The 18736-nt window shown below is 39.1% G+C and overlaps 1 protein-coding gene across 4 annotated transcripts in view; it reads left to right on the forward strand.

Annotated features, from left to right (window-relative positions):
- Window positions 1-11733, forward strand: part of mpped2a (metallophosphoesterase domain containing 2a) — a 98962-nt gene extending 87229 nt beyond the window's left edge. For 3 of the 4 annotated variants that reach the window (XM_036585866.1, XM_036585865.1, XM_036585867.1), the window contains exons 5-7: window positions 2440-2555; window positions 4031-4144; window positions 5617-5889. In XM_036585866.1, the coding sequence (XP_036441759.1) occupies window positions 2440-2555; window positions 4031-4144; window positions 5617-5735 (349 nt within the window). In that variant the 3' untranslated portion in view covers window positions 5736-5889. Of the gene's footprint in view, window positions 1-2439; window positions 2556-4030; window positions 4145-5616; window positions 5890-11601 lie in introns of those variants that run through there. The other variant, XM_036585868.1, reaches the window with a different exon arrangement.
- Window positions 11734-18736: the final 7003 nt, after the last annotated feature.

An 18736-nucleotide genomic window follows, 5' to 3' on the forward strand; every position in this document is an offset into this window, starting at 1 on the left:
CGTGATATTGTATTTTTTGCCATATCACTTACCTCTAATGTTAACTAATGCTGTATTTGAGTTTGTGTACGTTGTTGTGTGGTAGGATTGGTGTTATTTATATATTTAAATGTATGAAAAAACTGAATTCGATGTTAAACTGCAGAAATAGCTGATTTTCTGGTCTTTGTTGGTCTTAATAAGTTAAATCACTGTGTGTTAATGACGGTAGTGCAGTGGTCATTATAGGAGGTGTGGACGAACTAACCGTATTCAGCTTTAAATCCGTCAGATGTTCAGTTTTTTTTCATTTCTGTCTCCGGTGCGTCTCCGCTCAGCTCTGATGTGTCTCTCTTAGTCTGTATGACGTTCTCCAGATGGCACTGTAGTTATCCAATCTGACCAGCCGGGTCGGCCCGTTTACGCCCACCCACCGTGCCCTCAGTACAGTATAATCAGAGCTGTTTGAGTGTGTGTGGAGGAAACAGAGCTTCCTTTATACCTCAGAGATGTCATTAATCTTCATGGAGGTTAACTAATGCTCTTGTATGGAGGTATAATTCATACACCGGCACCAACAATGGAGCCATTGTGCAGCTCCTGACTTCCCACAATGCCTTGCGGCAGTTCTCGGGGCTTCTCTCTGAACACGGAGCCATGGTTTATTTAAAACATCCCTTCATTATTCAGCTTTCAGCTTTTCAGCTTTAAACTCTCAGAGCCTGAACTGATTGTGTGTTTACAGTTATAATGCCCTCATGCTAATTTCTTCATTTACTTTATTTTGTTATTTTGTGTTTTGTTTTTTTAAATTATTATTATTTTAGTGTATGTGCTGCATGGATGAAAACTGCTCTATAAATAAGGTTATCATTATTAACTGAAAATGTGGACATTAATCGTGGTGGTATTTGTTAACATTCCTGAAGGGCAGCGTTCATAAAGCTACACAACACCTGCATACGCCATAAGAACAGCTGACTTAAATCTAAATCAGTTCACACTGTCTCTTACAGTAAAAAAAATTTAAAAATAATAAAGTATTAAGATCTTATTTACTGTAATTATGTTCTGATCTGTTTAAACTCAGGTGATTAGTAATAAGCTGAATATATACAAAATCATCATTAATAGGGTTCTTTCTGTTGGGAGGAGTCTGTCCCAAACCCTGACCTCTAAATGTACACTACTTAAAATAATACGTTGCTTTTTTCAGTTTTTTTTTTGTTTTTTTAAAGATTTTCATTCAAAGTTAAAATATCTAGATTTATCAAGTTTTATTTAAAATGAAAAGTCTTTATTCAACAAATGCTCATCATTACCAAACACAGAGTTTTAGTCTGTAGGCGGAGCCTTATTTTGCCACGCCCCTGCAGTTTAGAGTAGGAAGTGAGGCTGCATCCCTATCTCTCATGGCCACATGGTGAGCAGTTAGATCCCATTGTTTTGGGTAAATGTGTCCCAAAGTCTAAAAATCAGTGTGGAACATTAAGAATTGACGTATTTTCCACCATCTTCCTAGTTCAGCACTTTTTAGTGTTGTAATGAAAATATGATGATTTTCTGTGTGTACAACTGTTCAAAGCTGTGTTTGCTGGTCATGTACTGGCTGGGCTCAAAATGAGCTAAAATTGTCACTACTGAAATAGTCACTACTGAAACATTTGGTAAAGTTTTGGTAGTGTTATGATTGTTTTGGTGGTGACAAAATGGAATGTTCAATCATTAGTTTTAATAAAATAAACATAATTAAGGTTTAGAGTCACTCAGAACAAAAGGATTTTAGTCTAAAGTCCAAAATCAGTTAAAAGTCCTAAATGTGTTTCAGCTCTGACTCTGAACCAGTTCAGTAGAATCATCTATATAGATTCTATAAAGGTTTATTCCAGCAGGTGTTGTAATGAAAGGCTTATGAAGGTGTTATAAAGCCTTATGACAGCTGCTGTTGAGTGAACTGTTACACTCTATAAAATGATGGTTCTTCAAGGGTTCTATAGAACCATGAACACTAAAAGAAATCTTTGCATGCTTAAATGGTTCTCTGCTTGGTGAAATAGTTCTTCAGATTGATGTTGAAAGTGTTGTGTATAGTTCTATATAGAGCCTTTTTGAAAATGGTTTTATATAACACCAAAAAGGGTTCTGCTATTTGTATGATGCTTTTTGGTGCAATCTGAAGAACGATTTCACCATGCAAAGAACCATTTAAGCTTACAAAGGGTTCTTTGAGGGTTCAAGATTCTATATAAACCACTGTCTTCACTTAAGAACCCTTGAAGAACCATCTTTTGTTATTTTTTTACATTCAGGTCATATACATAATAATTAAAGTAATTAATTTATTAATACTAAATTAGATTATATGAATCTGATACAGCAGATTATATTTTTTGAGTGCACTCAAGGTCCTGCAGGTCAGTAAACGGTGGTTTAACACAGTTTGTTTTTCTGTGTTTTCAGGACCCCTTGGTTTAATGGGTGGGGTTTTAATCTGCCCCGCGGTCAGTCTCTGCTGGATAAGTGGAACTTGATTCCTGAGGGCATCGACATCCTCATGACCCACGGACCCCCCCTTGGTGAGCACAATTAACAAATCCTAACGGACCTTTACAAATATGCATATATTCACGAATACATTAATGTCCTTCAGGAAAGGTCAGCATGTGGAGCGTCAGTTAAACCATTCGGCAGATTTTAATACGTTTACTGTCAGTCAGAAAAACTCAGTCTTATTTTAAGATTATTTAAATATTTTTTGTGGTGCCACGTCTTCATATCCTGTGCTGTAGATGTTTTGGGCATAAAGAGAGCAGAATGTTTGTCCATCAGGGAGAAAAAGCCCTACTGGACAAAAAGAAATAGAAAAAAATAGATTAAACAGTACATTAGAAAATGTGTTGTTCAGAGTCTGTCTGTAGTCGTGTATAGAGAACTAACACTAGAGATTTTAAACATTGCACAGTTAGATTTTGTATATTTGTTGATTTTCTGAGTGTAAATAAGTCTCACGTCCTCTACAGAGACACACTACTGCACACTTTAATGAACGGAATTTAACATACAGGAAAAAAAAATAAAATATAAAATGTCCCATAACTTTTGCACAGGCCACATTTTTTGTTTAGTTTTTTTCCGCAGTGAGTTAAATTCAGTAAATAAACAGTAATTGTTGTATTTAAATGTGCAGTAGTATGTCTCTGTAAAGGATGTGTAACTTATTTACACTCAGAAAATCAACTCATACATGGAGTTTGGCCAGGGGCACACAAACTTCTAGACACAACTGTATGTCTCACTTTGTCAGTTTTTCTGTGTTTCACATTTTAATTAAACTTTTTGTTTTAAACTCAGGAAAACCAATGAAGAGGTATAGACATTTTCAATACAGCCAAGAAAAAATCCATATAAAAACCAAAAACTATTTGTTTTCTGGACAGGAAAGTGTTAATTACAGTAAAAAAAAAAGTGTGTGTGTGTGTGTATATATATATATATATATATATATATATACATACATATATATATACACACACACACACACACACTGTAACAATTGCAGAACCATTTTTGGTGATATATAGAACCATTTTTAAAAACTTCTGTATAGAACCACGACACAATCGGTCTGAAAAACAATTTCCCCATGCAAAGAACCTTTTAAGCATGAAACAGTTTTATATAGCATTGCTGTCCATTTTTGCAATTTTAGGTTTTCAGCACAATTTGTGCTCACCAGCTGCTCTTTACACTGTGTGAAAGTTCCATAATGAACAGATCAATAGAAAAGAACCAAAACTGCTTTCAGTAAAATCATTTCACATTAACTTACATTGAAAGTAAAGAAAGTTTTTGCCCTTTCTTGGACAGTGATGATAGAACTCATGGTTCTAAATAGAACCTAAAAAGAACACTTGAAGACATTTTGTCTGAAGAGCTGAGAATAGGAGAAATCAAAGCTCTGTGTCTCCAAATATTTATTGTATATATCTGACAGAACCTGCAGACGGCGCTCAGCGCTGATTCAGAGCTGTTGATGTTCTGATGTGTGCAGGCTTCCGTGACTGGGTTCCTAAAGAGCTGCAGCGTGTGGGCTGTGTGGAGCTGCTGAACACAGTGCAGAGACGAGTACGGCCAAAACTACACGCCTTCGGAGGAATTCACGAAGGTACGTACACATGCAGGTCTGACACACTCCTCCAGCTGTGAACAGCTGCATATACTGTGAAGATGAGACTCTTTAAGTGCAGAACAGATGGTGGAAGGTGTAGCTAATAAATACAGTACTGAGCAACAGTCACGTATTAATTTATAATAAAAACAGCCATTACATACAAGTTACTGATTTTGCAGATGTTTGTGAGGAGATTAAATGATGTTTTTCCTTCCTTTAAGAAGAACAAAAAAACTTCCTGCTGAAAACATTAATAGAACATGTGCGTAAGGTTCTCAGAACATTTTTAGAACAAAACATTTCTATCTGGATTAAAGGCACAGTAACAGAAACAGCCTGTTAAAATGTGAAGAATAAAGAGAGGCTGGAAAATGATCATGGAGAATCATGGTTGTTTTTCTTACTTAAATCCTCACACATGTTATAAGTGGGGAAAAAATGAAACACATAAAAAAGTAGGACATGTGCCCTTAAATTAGCATGTAGCTCAGGGGTCGGCAACATGCAGCTCTTTTACTCCACAGCAGAATTAGATTTCTGGGTAAAAATAAAATAATCCTTCTTCGCAGTAAAATAAAGCTCTGCTGATCGTTCAACACAGTTTAACAATAAATGATCTTAAACGCTGGACTTAATGTCTAACTGCTAATTCACCCTTTAACCCTGAAGATCAGTGCAGACTGCTGGTCACCATAGCAACACAGACAACAATCTCACTTAGCTAGTAGCTAACGAAAAGAGAAAGATTTAAGACGAACATCGATAATTTGGAGACGAATGGAATCGGAGACAAATTATTAGCATTTATAATCACTCCAGCTTCTGATATGTTTAATCAGCAACCAGAAATTGTCAAACATTAAAAGTCGTGAAGCTGAAGTCAGTTTCTCATTCTCCAGCTTCTTGTTTGAATTCTCCTGTGCCACCTTGAATGATAAAGCATTTACATTCTGGCGCCTCAGCCACCATTTAAGGTGGAATGGAAAAATTCAAACAAGAAGCTGGTGAATGAGAAGCTGACTTCAGCCTCATAAAAAATCGGACGTAAAGAGACATTTTACAAGAAACTGTTCTACTTTTGATGAAAAGTTTCCTGCCGGAGATGCGAGAAAAGTGGCTATAGCTGAGCTAAAGCTTAAAGCAGAGCAAAGTGAGTGTGCGTCTTTGTTCATATTATATTGAGACATATTTACAGCCAAGATGGTATAATGGACATAAAATGTTGTGGCTCCCAAGGTGGTTTGATTTTTGCTGGAGTGACAAAATGGCTCTTCTTAACGTTTGGGTTGTGGGTCCTGGTGTAGCTGTTGTGCCTGTCAGCTGTTACAGTCACTAAGCGGTTTAATATGTTTTTTCTCTCTACAGTGAAGCTGCTGCTTCAGAATGTAAATCAAATGTAACTGTCACTCATACTGAGTGGTGGGTGTGGCATTAATGTTGGCCCCGCCTCTGCTCTTCTCCCATAGGCTACGGCATTATGACAGATGGGTACACGACATTCATCAACGCCTCGACCTGCACGGTCAGCTTTCAGCCCACGAACCCCCCCATCGTCTTCGACCTGCCGAACCCCCCCAGCTCCTGAGATGTTTATTTCACAGTGATATTATAATAATAGTAATTATGTTGAGTGTTTCTTTACAAATGAAATTTTTGTAAACTGTTCAGTGGAAGTGGAAAAAATTCAGTGGGTGAAAAGTGTTGGGTGGGATGAAGATCGTTAAACAAAAAAAAAAAAATGAAGTCTGTAACATACAGTTTGCGAATTTGTAAAAATCTCTCTTTTTTGCAGCTCTCAGAATGCATTGATATCAGATGCCATCATTCATTCTGTATATTCTACTGAGGGCAATTAAGCTTTCTTTTGGCTGACGGGAAAACTGCCTTAACTAACTTTGAGCCCCCCGGCTAGGACCCTCCTATCTGCTAGCGAAGAGAAGGGCTTGTATATATTATCTGCTTCGAGCTGAAAGTTTCTTTTATGTGTTCAGAGGATGCTTTTGTATGAGAGCAGCTACAACATTCGAAACTGTTTACTGGAGCATCTGCCTACACGGTGGTGTGCAAAAGTTTTGGCACCCTAGTCGGAATTTCTGTTACTGTGGATAGAAAAGATAAGGATGAAATATTTTTGAATGTCCATCCTTTACAGTTTCAAAATAACAAAAAAAGGAAAACGGCCTCAAGCAAAAGTTTGAGCACCCTGTATGGCCAGTAGCTAGTAACACCTCTTTTGGCAACTATCACAACCTGTAAATGCTTTTTGTAGCAGCTAAGAATCTTTTAGTTCCTGTTTGGAGGATTTTTGCCCATTCTTCCTTGCAAAAGGCTTCTAGTTCTGTGAGATTCTTGGGCCGTCTTGCATAGCGGGCCAATGCCACACCCTCTCCAACAGTCCACACTGACAGCAGGGATGCTTTAGTCAGAGGATCCTGTTTACAGTCTAACGTCACACCAATTATTCATGCATCATTTCATTTGAAGTGTTATAAAATGTTTCATTGTAACTGTGTTTACACTGAGAGTCACGGTCAGAGAACCATGTAATACTTCCTTTCACTGCAATGTCTAATCTAGAAATCTGTTTTTAAACCAGCATTTTAATAATGCTCTTTGTATTTTTACTATTTGTATTTTAGCATCAGGCTAGCAGGGTTAGCTCAGCACTATATGGGATTTTTATCGAAGTCAGCTCAATTTTAAATAAGGACGCTCTAAGCTCGTAACAGGCATGTAAGTAGCTTTCTTTACTTGGTATGTCTATTTTTAAGTAACATTTTATTTAAGGGCTTAAACTTGAAGTCTGTCTTTTATTATTGTAGCATTAGCCTGTTAGCTTTCTGCTACCTGCTCAGCCTGCTAGTGAGGGCAAATTCCAATTATAAAGAGAATATAACATGTAAAAAAATTAAAACGAGTCTGTTAGAAGCAAACAGTGATGTTTATTTCACAGTTTATCATCTGGATGCATTTAGTAGACACAGATTTCATTGCTAACAGCTGAGCTTTTTCACTGAGTCATTACAAAGCCTCAGTCTCATGTCCGCTGAAGCTCTGCGCTGTTTATTCTTATAGCGCTGCTGTTCTTGCCAGGATTTATCTTCACTCACCTGGACTGCCATCAGAAACTGTACACTGTCCCAGAAATGCATTAGAGATGTTTATTTAGACAAAACAATAATTTAAACAGTGAGCACAGTTTCTTTGACTTACCCAACCAAATGTTTCAGCCATAATTGCAAAGCACAGTGATCATGTGAAAAATAAGGATACAGAGGAAAGGCAGAGGAAAAGTAAGGAAAGGCTGGGTGAGGAGGGGAGAATAGGCTGTGAATGGGCTTAAGACTGAATGATCCCCCAACCCATATGCCCCCCCACCTCCCACCGATGTCATCATCTATTGCAATGTTTCCTATCTGCCCATTAGGTAGACATCACCCAACTGTAGTCTTGTAGGCGCTGCTCTTCTGAGGTCTATCCACAGGTTTCGGATGGTGTTTAGGTCGAGGGGACTCTGAGGACTAAACCTTCAGCCTACGCCTCTTGAGATCATTATTTGTGGATTTTGAGATGTGTTTAGGTTCATTTTTCCGTCATCCTCTTTTCATCTTCAGCTTTTTTACAGATGGTGTGATGTTTGCTTCCAGAATTTGCTGGTATTTAATTGAATCCATTCTTTTCTTTACCAGTGAAATGTTCCCTGTGTCACTGGCTGCAATGCAAGCCCAAAGCATGACTGACCCGCCCCCGTTATTACAATTGGAGAGATGTTCTCTTCATGAAATTCTTTTTTTCTCCAAACGTAGCTTTGCTCATTGCAGCTGAGAACTTTAACTTCAGAAGAAGAACAGTAGTTCAGTAGAACAGTGCACCACCACTACAGAATCTTCCTGAAGGTCTACAGTCAAATGAGGTTTTTGATTTGCCTTTTTAGCAATTCTACGAGCAGTTATCTTGGAAAGTTTTCTTGGTTTTCCAGACGACAGCTTAACCTCCACTGTTCCTACTAACTACCATTTCTTAATTATCTTACAAACTGAGGAAACGGCTGCCTGAAAACGCTTTGCCATCTTCTTTTCCTACTTAGTACTCATCAGTTATTTTAATGTTCAGAGTGCTGAGCAGCTGAGTGTTGGGAGTTTGAGGAGTCACAGTGTTTATAAAGCGTTGAAATTTGCATCACCTGGTCTTTCCTAACAATGACTGTGAACAAGCCACAGCCCTATCGAGCTAATTAAGGTCTGAGATCATGGTAAAAGTTATGAGAGCTCAAATCTCACAGGGCTCTTTTAGTTTTTTTTACTCTAAAATCATACAAAACAGAAATAAAACACTGATCTTGCTTAAGACATTGAAAAAAACATCTGTAATGTTCTACTCTCTTGACAGGGGTGCCCAAACTTTTGCCACTGTAAGTGGGTAAATGTCTTAAACAGGAGTTTATCTGTATGTATCTTAAAAGAGAGAACTGCTTTGCTTGTAAAGGAAGACGTGCATAGTGCACACGTATTAGTTTGTTTTGTATTTAATTTTATTTTGAATATTCCCCAGAAATATATTTTGTACGATCTAAAAGATTGTTTTCCTCCACAGACCTGCCTGAATAAGGTTTAGTTGTCGTTGGATTTGTTGATTATGTAGTTTTGTGTTTTATTTCCTGCACTGTGTGTAAATGCAATCTTGCTAGCACAAAAAAAAAGTTGTCATGTTGCCAATAGCTGTTTAAACTCCGTCACTGTAAACACCTCTCGGCCTTTTTCTGTTGCTCTTGGAAAAGATTAGATCTGCTTTTTTCTCCCATTTTCATTGTGATATATTTAGCTGCCTTTATATGCAAATAAAATTTCAAACTTTTTACTTATTAACGTTTGGCCTCATTGTTCTCAGGTTTTGTGAGGATGCTGGTTTGAAAGTTTGTTTTTCGCTGCTGTCAGAAAAAAAATCTTGTATCTCCAAAATGTTAACTTTACAGGAGAAGGAAAAAACAGACTGTACTTTTTTAATGTAAGTCAGTGTAACCAGACTTTTTTGATGTTTCTTTTGGTTCATTCATCATGAAATTTACACACAATGTAAAGGACAACTGTCATTTTTAAACTATGTCAGAAACTGAAAAATGACAAGAAAGGAGATACAAGGTTTTTTCCAACAGCAGCACTTTGCGTTCAGAGAACAAGAGCAGGGTTTAATTTCACAGGGAAAAGTTATTAAATAAACCTCTGCATTAAAAATCACTTGATTATTGTTTAGATGTTTTCTGTAACTTTATAGAACAGCTTCCAAAAACTCTATTTTGAAGGCTTGGTTTACGCCAGATATTCTGTTAGCATTGCTATTTTTTAGATATTTGTATTTTGGATTTCACAAGGCAAAGCTGCCACAATTCAAAACTGGTCGAATCCTTTTGCCTTCGTCAAAGCTATGTCAAGTCAAGTCAAGTCAAGTCAAATTTATTTGTATAGCGCTTTTTACCACTGATGTCACAAAGCAGCTTCACAGAAATCCATTAAAGACAAAGTTTTAACATGAAATGTAAATCCTCCAGGTGAGCAAGCCAGGGGTGACAGTGGCAAGGAAAAACTCCCTATGTAAGGCCAGAGGGATTTAATTTAATATTCTCCTTAATTTCATCACTTTGAATGCTGGTCTGTGGGTGTGATGTAGATACTATAATAACATATTTGTTTTTGTTTTTTATTGCATTTTAAACATGTCTTTGTGTTATCAAAAAGCAATAAACATTTACAAAAAAAAATGAAATCACAACTGTGCTAGATAGCTAGTACACCATCCAAACATCCACACTACAGTCTTTTTTGGCCCCTTTTTGTTGGCTCCTCTGCTTTGTCCATCAGAATGAAGGTTTTCTAACCAAACTTTGTTTTAAAGTGCTCGTTATTTGAAGCCACACTGAACTTGACAGCTGCTGTAACCACTCCAGCAAAGACGCACCCGTCAGCTCCAACAAAATGTTTTTTACTGTGTCATGCTTTTGTTTGTTTTCCAGGCTGACTACAGACCATCCCAGCTAAAAATGCTTTGTTCTGAAAACATTCTGAAAATATTATGCATGTTCTATTAGTGTTCGTGGCAGGAAGTTCTTCTTAAAGGTAGATTTTCCCTAAAAACTTCATCATTTAACATAATCTGTGGTCCTGAAAACATCCTCACAACATCCTCTGAATGCTGCAGTTAAAACATTATGTCTAAGTTAACATTTAGCCTTACAGGAATATTATTTGAAATGATAAACAATTTTTTGAAAATGAGATTAAAAGGTTTTCTTCAAAGCTTTATTAGAACCTGTAGGTAACGTTAGCCAAAGTTGTAGGAATGTTCCCTGCTAGCTGTGATGGCACCACCTCAGAGATCAGCTCTTTGCAGATTCACTCTACAGCGCAGAAATGCCCCGAACAGATTAACCCTCTGAACATGAACTCAGAGAAGCGTAGAGTCGCGTTGTTTATCTGTTTGTAATCTGGTTTGTAATCATGGAGAGCAGCACACAGATAAATAGTGGTTGGTATAGTGTAGTGGGTAACACCTCTGCCTTCTACACTGTAGACTGGGGTTCAAACCCCACCTTGGTAAACACTCTACACTATACCAATAAGAGTCCTTGGGCAAGACTCCTAACACTACCTTCGCCTACCTGTGTAAAGATCACACTGTAAGTCGCTCTGGATAAGAGCGTCTGCCAAATGCCATAAATGTAAATGTAAATGTAAAATAAACACACCTCAGTTCACAGAGCAGTGCCACACAAACTGCCGCTAACGCTGCTGCTAATCCCTCGTAGTCAAACATAAAAACCTGTGAGAATTCACTCTTCCACACACACACACGGGCCCACCTTCACCAGCCTGACATCAAAGACCCCCAAACCAATTAACACTCCCCCAAAACCAGAGCATGAAATATCACCCCACATTGTTTCATTAGCATAATCCCCTCATCGCTAATCATATTAGCCAAACCTTCAGAATCCTCCACACATGCATACTCACACGAACACACACACACAAACACACCTGAATCTGCTCTTTGAATTTGTTTCCAAAACAGAAACACTGTCAGTGTTACAGCTCACACTCACTCACTGACAGAGTGACGAGTGTGTTTTTAAACTTTATAGGAATAAACAGTGCAGGAGACTGGAGCTCTGAACAATTTAAATAAAACACGTTCAAAAGTACTGTTTTCTTTTGTTGTTAGCAATACATTTTGCAGTATGTTATTATTACATATCCTCGCTGTCTCCCAAAAACCTTGTGTCTCCATTTTTGTTGTTTTAGGCATTTTTGTATAATTTTGAAAACCCAAGCTACTCTTTGTTTGCGTTAAACTTGATGATAAATGCTCCAAAATTAGTTGGAAAAAATCTGTTTACATTTACTTCCACAACAAGTTAAGAATGTTTTTTCCATCTCCTGTGCTCTCTTTTCTTACAGATCTGATGTAAAGCCTTTTAGCCGTTCAGACCGCTTTACTCAGCTGAGGCAAACTAGGATCTCTTACAGCTCAGCTGGTGGAAGAGCAATTTCTTACAGAGCTCCTAAACGTGAGGTCTTTTTAAATCCAGATTAAAAACATTCGTTTAGGCACTTGCCTAGAAGTGTTGTGGCTCATTTTTCCTGTTTGTAATTGTTCCCATTTGTAATTGGGAATTGGGATATGTATGTTTCCAATTGTAACCATATAGCAAAACCATATTAATGTCCATGGTTTTGTAACTGGACGTCCACGAAATTCGGGTGTTCACATACTTTTGGCCATGTAGTGTATATACACGTCAACTAACACCTGAGATTTAAACTTACCATAACTAAAACAGCTGCAACTGCTCATTCCATTTTCTCATCTCGCACGTGTTCCACATTACGCGTCTTTATTAGCAGTATTATTTTATTGTTTCAGTTAAGATTAGGAGAAAGCAGCTGGGAGAAGCAGAGGAGCTTGAGTTTTCATCAGAAACAGTTTCAGCTTCTCTAATACAGCTAAAACTACAAAAGAACAAATAAAAAATCCAGTACGGTAAATCCAGTACAAAAATCCGGCTAAACTGCTGATGGCTAAATGGGCGGGGCTAAACAGCTGTAGGCTGAATGGGCGTGGCTAAACTGCTGTAGGCTGAAAGGGTGAGGCTAAACTGCTGTAGGCTGAATGGGGGCTAAACTGCTGCAGGCTGACTGGGTGGAGCTAAACTGCTGTAGGCTGAATGGGCAGGGCTAAACTGCTGTAGGCTGAATGAGCAAGGTTAAACAGCTGTAGGCTGAATGGTTGGAGCTAAACTGCTGTAGGCTGAATGGGTGGAGCTAAACTGCTGTAGGCTGAATGGGCAGGGCTAAACTGCTGTAGGCTGAATGAGCAGGGTTAAACTGCATGACTAAAAGAATATCTAATGAGGGAGTCCAGTGTCAAAGTTTCCCCAAAACTTTCCTGAAATTAAACCCTAAATAGAGTCTGAATTGAGACAACTGTTTGTGTTTGTGGGAGTAAACAGCCCTTGTTCTGCAGGTTATAGTAATTAACACGTCGCTATTCTAAATGAAATCTAGGCCTATGCTTCTTCACTCATAGACAAGTGTGAAAATGTGCATGCTGTTTTTCTCCCTCAATACAGCTGTTTTGATCTGGATACAATTAGCACTGATTGTCTGTTTAAATCAGAATGTATATAAATGCTAACAGCGCACACGTCTAATTTCCACTAATGAATCTCCCTGTGTTCACGAACCTCCTGTTCAGCCACACTTGGTGCAGCGATCAGAGCACTAAACAGTCCTAGACTGCAATCAGACAGAGTGATGACAACTTTTGCTCGTCTCCATTAGCCGCCACGGATCCTGATGAGTGTTTGTGGAGTGATTCTTTTAAAGGAGTTGAACAATAGTATGATATCTTTGCCTTAGAGATTGATTAAGACCTGATGTGCTAAACAAAATTAATTTGCACCGAAGTTGAGAAGGGAGAGATGAGGAGGAGGAGTTTCCAGAGAAAAAGATCAGTTGTGTTAGTTCAGCATTTTGAGCTCTGAGATGCTGACGGAACCAAGCCAGTCCAGTAAAACCCATTCAGAAGCGTTTATACTCTGTTTGGGCCCAGACTGAACACACAGAGATCAGACTGAACACACAGAGGTCAGACTGAACACACAAAGGTCAGACTGAACACTCAGGTTAGACTGAACACAGTGGTCAGACTGAACACAGTGGTCAGACTGAGCACAGAGGTCAGACTGAACACACAGAGGTCAGACTGAACACACAGAGATCCGACTGAACACAGAGGTCAGACTGGACACACAGAGGTCAGACTGGACACACAGAAGTCAGAATGAACACACAGAGGTCAGACTGAACACACAGAGGTCGGACTGGACAGTACCTCAGAGCTCAGAGCTTTTGAATCTGGCCTGCTTTGAGGAAATCAGGGCAGCTGATTATCATCACTATCATCATAACAGCAGTACATTTACAGCTGCGGCCTAAAGGCTCATATACACACTTTAATATTATTTCTCTTTATTTCTCTTCATTTCTCTTAACTTCATTTTATTTATCTTTATTTTTCTTATATTCTCTTTACTTTTCTTTGTTGCCCTTTATTTCTTTTCATTTCACATTTCTTTTTATTTCTCTTTATGTCTTTATTTTACTTTGTCTTTCTCTTTGTTTATTATTTCTGCTGATGCTGCAGAGTCCAGTGAAATAAAGCTGTGGTGTGTAGGTGTGAATATGTAAATGAATGAGTGAATGTATACATGTATAGATGTGAATAAAGTTAGTCTGAACTTTAATATCTCACTGAAATATCTCACTGTAATATCTCACTACTCACACTAAACTAGTTCACACACACTCAAACTGAGACGAAGCTGATCTTTCCTCTGTAAGTCTGTGTGTAGAATCAGACTGACTGACTGAGCTGTCTGCTTCATCCAGATTTAGGAACGTGAAGAGGTCAGAGAGGTCACATCTGTGTGTCCTTACTAATTCTCTCTCTCTCTCTCTCTCTCTCTCTCTCTCTCTCTCTCTCTGTTCCAATGAGCAGTAAGTGATTTGCTCAGTGTACAGCAGCTTCCTTTAATTGAATGACCTTCTAGCTAATTGCAGCCATTGTGAACATGCAGTGAGTACACACCAAACATCTACACACACACACACACACACACACACACACACACACACACACACGCACACACACACACACACTTAAATACTGAATCATGTAAAGTAAATACTGAATCATTCATAGTATTAACAGTGTTAAGAGTGACTAGAAGGGAAATGTTTGTGAGTTAACTAAGTTGGCTTCACAACAACACAGCTAAGAAATTCCAGATGGTTGCTAATACATAAAAAAAAAAAATAAAAAAAAACACATATAACTGCTTATTAATGATATTAATGGGCCTGATTAATAATCACTGATAAGCTTGTTACCATGAACCCTTTATAAGGGTGGTGTTATATTTTAAAGTGGTACAGTGAGTCAGTAATATCTTGTGGGCCATGGACGCTTTTGTGGTTGTTTGTGTGCTGAGAGTGACAAAAGTCTGATTACAGTCTGTGCAGCTCTGCATTCTGAGCATACTTTACTTTCTGTGTGACGTTCTCTCATCAGCAGCTGGAGGTGTTCTGCTAGAAGCTCAGGTGTGTGTGTGTGTGTGTGTGTGTGTGTGTGTGTGTGTGTGTGTGTGTGTGATGGTAATCTCTGCACAGATGGATGTCACGTTCCTTTTGTTCTCCATCTAATTAAATCACTGCTAATCATGTTGGGGGTGATGAAGCGAGGAGAGCGAGTGAATGAGCGAGAAAGAGAGAGAGAGAACATTTTAACCTATGTCTCTCTGTCTCTCCTCGTGTTTTGATTCAGATGATTAGCTTTGCTCTTTTTCCTTCTCCAGCTGAACAGCTATCTTTAAAAATGGACTGAAGTAATGACGGAATTCAGGATTCAGACGCTGCTGCCATTTCTACTGCGTGACGCACTTTAGTCCATGTTTGTAGGTAACAGTAACTCATATACAAATTTAACCCCTTAAAATCCAGGCTTATTACATATGGCTTATTATTCAGTAACTACAGGGACTTCAGTGCAAACTGGCTGAGCTATTCTTAGGTTATAGAAGTGTATAATAAAACTTTGGCCCCCCGGTGGGCTCTGGCCATTTAAAGGGTAATGCAGAGGATGCTGTGGGGATGGCTGCAGCGGCCAGAAAAAATTGAGGTTATAGCCTGAGAAATCACGAAGCAAGAATTGTAGCAAGATGGCAGGAGTGTTTGACAGTCTTCATTCTATGATATTTTTTTTCCAAAATATGGAACAATCTATTAAAGTAAGCAGTTTTATTGAAAATACTTTGCATTAGTTGAGTAGTTATAGTTATCTAGAGTAAATACACATTAAAAACCTAAACAAACTCACCTACACCTCATGTTCTAGTGACGGCAAACTGGTGTTTTTGCTGTTTTCGCTGTTTTTGTGGTCTGAGGTCATTCTCTCAATTTGTTCATATGTTCCTAAACTCTCCTTTAAAGGCTCTTCATATAACATGATACTCATATGTTTCATATCAAAATGCTCCGTTATCTTCATCACTACTTTCCAAAACCACTGCAGCAGCTTCAGCAGCTGTAAACTCTCTGCACACCATTTCACATGTGTCTCTGATGTGGACCAAATGAAGAATGAAGGGTTTCCGGCATGATGGGTCAGTCTTTAGAGATGTCCATTGGTCAGTTTCACACAGAATGTAGACAGACCCACCAGTTCCACGCTGCAAGAGGCAGATGACGTGTATCTCAGCCCCTCTTCATAGCCTCATAACTCCAGATGTGAGTCATGTATGGTCTTGTGATAAGATGGAATGGAAAGGGCGACTACAGATTCAGGAAATGTTTGAACTGGATTTCTGTGCTGGATTTTCAAGATACAAATACAGAAACAGAGAATTTGATGAGCGGGCGAGTTTGTGGACCCCAGAGGGTTTAAAACTGTACTGCTTAGAAACCCCATAAACAAGTTCATTGGGCATTACTTAACAACTTGGCACACTTTGAAGCAAATGTGTAATGATTAGCCCCATGCTAATATTTATAAGCTTCCATTACTTGTTAGCTACATTAGCCTCTTAGCTCTAGTGCTAAAGCTAAAGAAACTTCAGACACCAGACACATCTCAGCTAATCAACTACATTTTGGGTAGTAGGGGGAAGCCAGAGAGATTGATTTGTGACTGAGGTGTCGCTCTAAGTGGAGAGCATGGTGGGTCAGGCAGGGCTGCTGATGGTGCTGATGGATGGTGACATTTTGTTTCTGGCATGAAGCGCAGAAATAGTGTGGGAGTCAAAATCTCTTCAATAAACCATAATGCCAAACAGATCTACCTCCATAATCCTGTTGGTCTTGGTTCTCTGTCTCTCTCTCTCTCTTTCTCTCTCTCTCTGACTGTACAATTCTCTCATAGTGACATTTCTTCCTCCTCTCTCTTCTTCTGTGCCTTTAGCTATCTCCCTGTTCCGCCAGATCACTGTAATCAGACTGAGACAGAGAGAAATACTGGCACATACATCTGTGTGTTGGTATGTAGAATCAGCTGCATGTTTGGACCTGACAGTGTAAAATAGAGAGTAAAAATAAGTTCACAAAAATGCATCAGCCAACATACGCAAGAGATAATAACTCACAATTTAGCTACTTTAGTTAAATTGCACTGTAAGTAAGCTGTTTAAGATCAGATGCTTTATTGCTCACCTAACACTGCTCCAAAGATAATTGTGTGGGCTACAGTCAGTTCAGACAGAATTTTATGGGCTACAGTCGAGATCAGACTTAATTTTGTCGGCTACAGTCGGGTTCAGACTGAATTTTGTTGGCTACAGTCATTTCAGACAGAGTTTTGTGGGCTACAATCAGTTCAGACAATTTTGTGGTGCTACAGTCGGGTTCACACAGAATTTTGTCGGCTACAGTCGGGTTCAGACAGAATTTTGTCAGCTACAGTCGGGTTCACACAGAATTTTGTGGGGCTACAGTCAGGTTCAGACAGAATTTTGTTGGCTACAGTCGAGTTCAGACAGAATTTTGTGGTGCTACAGTCGGGTTCAGACAGAATTTTGTTGGCTACAGTCGGGTACAGACAGAATTTTGTGGTGCTACAGTCGGGTTCAGACAGAATTTTGTGGGGTTACAGTCAGGTTCAGACAGAATTTTGTTGGCTACAGTCGGTTCACACAGAATTTTGTCAGCTACCGTCGGGTTCAGACAGAATTTTGTGGACTACAATCGGTTCAGACAGAATTTTGTGGTGCTACAGTCAGTTCAGACAGAATTTTTTGGAGCTACAGTCAGGTTCAGACAGAATTTTGTTGGCTACAGTCGGTTCACACAGAATTTTGTCAGCTACCGTCGAGTTCAGACAGAATTTTGTGGACTACAGTCGGTTCAGACAGAATTTTGTGGTGCTACAGTCATTTCAGACAGAATTTTTTGGGGCTACAGTCAGGTTCAGACAGAATTTTGTCAGCTACCGTCGGGTTCAGGCAGAATTTTGTGGTGCTACAGTCATTTCAGACAGAATTTTGTGGGGCTACAGTCAGGTTCAGACAGAATTTTGTCAGCTACCGTCGAGTTCAGACAGAATTTTGTGGACTACAGTCGGTTCAGACAGAATTTTGTGGTGCTACAGTCGTTTCAGACAGAATTTTTTGGGGCTACAGTCAGGTTCAGACAGAATTTTGTCAGCTATGGTCACAGTGGTCTGTTGTCTGGGTTTACTTGGATGCACAGAATATTTGTGAGAAGGGGAAATTTGATTTTTCTTCTTTAATAGATTTAAGCTCTCCTCTGGGGCTGAATCTGTGCCTGTACTCATCGCTGATTCCTCTGAGACGCACTGGGTTTTGGAGCTGACCTGAAAAAGCCTGCGGATACCGACCTTAAAAGCTTCTCTGTGCTTCTGTGCCCACTGAACTGCAATAAAACACATAGAGTCAAAAGCAGGCATACAATATTCAAGCACCATTAGGAGCCGGTGTATGTCTGTGTTTTATTATTAGGAGTTCTGCGTGAAAGACCACGCTGGCCAGCTCTGTTGCCAAGGGCAGCTCTCTCAGTGTCCTGAACAGAGAGAGAGAGAGAGAGAGAGAGAGAGAGAATAAAGAGAGAGAGAAAATAGCAGGGGAGGAGGAAATAGCCTCATAAAGGACTGAAAGCTTTGGAGAGAGAGAGAGAGAGAGAGAGAGAGAGAGAGAGAGAGCGAGGAGAAAAAAGAAAGAAAGGGCCGTCAAATGTGAGAGGAGGTGAGTTTTGAAAGGATGATCCTCAGGTTTCTGGACAGACAAATGGAGTGAGAGAGAGAGAGAGAGAGAGAGAGAGATGATCCCTTGTTTCCAGTTTGCTGACCACTTGCCAGGAGCCATTGGCTTGTTTTAATGCGTTCTGTTTATTGATTCTCCTTTGTTCTGATTGTACCAGACTTGGCTTTTTATTAAAGTAAGCATCTGGTCAATAGGGCTGACCAGTAATGGGGACTGACTTTGGCCTAATTAGCTGACCCTCAGTGCATTAATGCAGCTTCGTA

The sequence above is a fragment of the Colossoma macropomum genome, unplaced genomic scaffold, assembly GCF_904425465.1.
Source record: "Colossoma macropomum unplaced genomic scaffold, Colossoma_macropomum, whole genome shotgun sequence".
NCBI classification, from domain to species: Eukaryota; Metazoa; Chordata; class Actinopteri; order Characiformes; family Serrasalmidae; genus Colossoma; species Colossoma macropomum.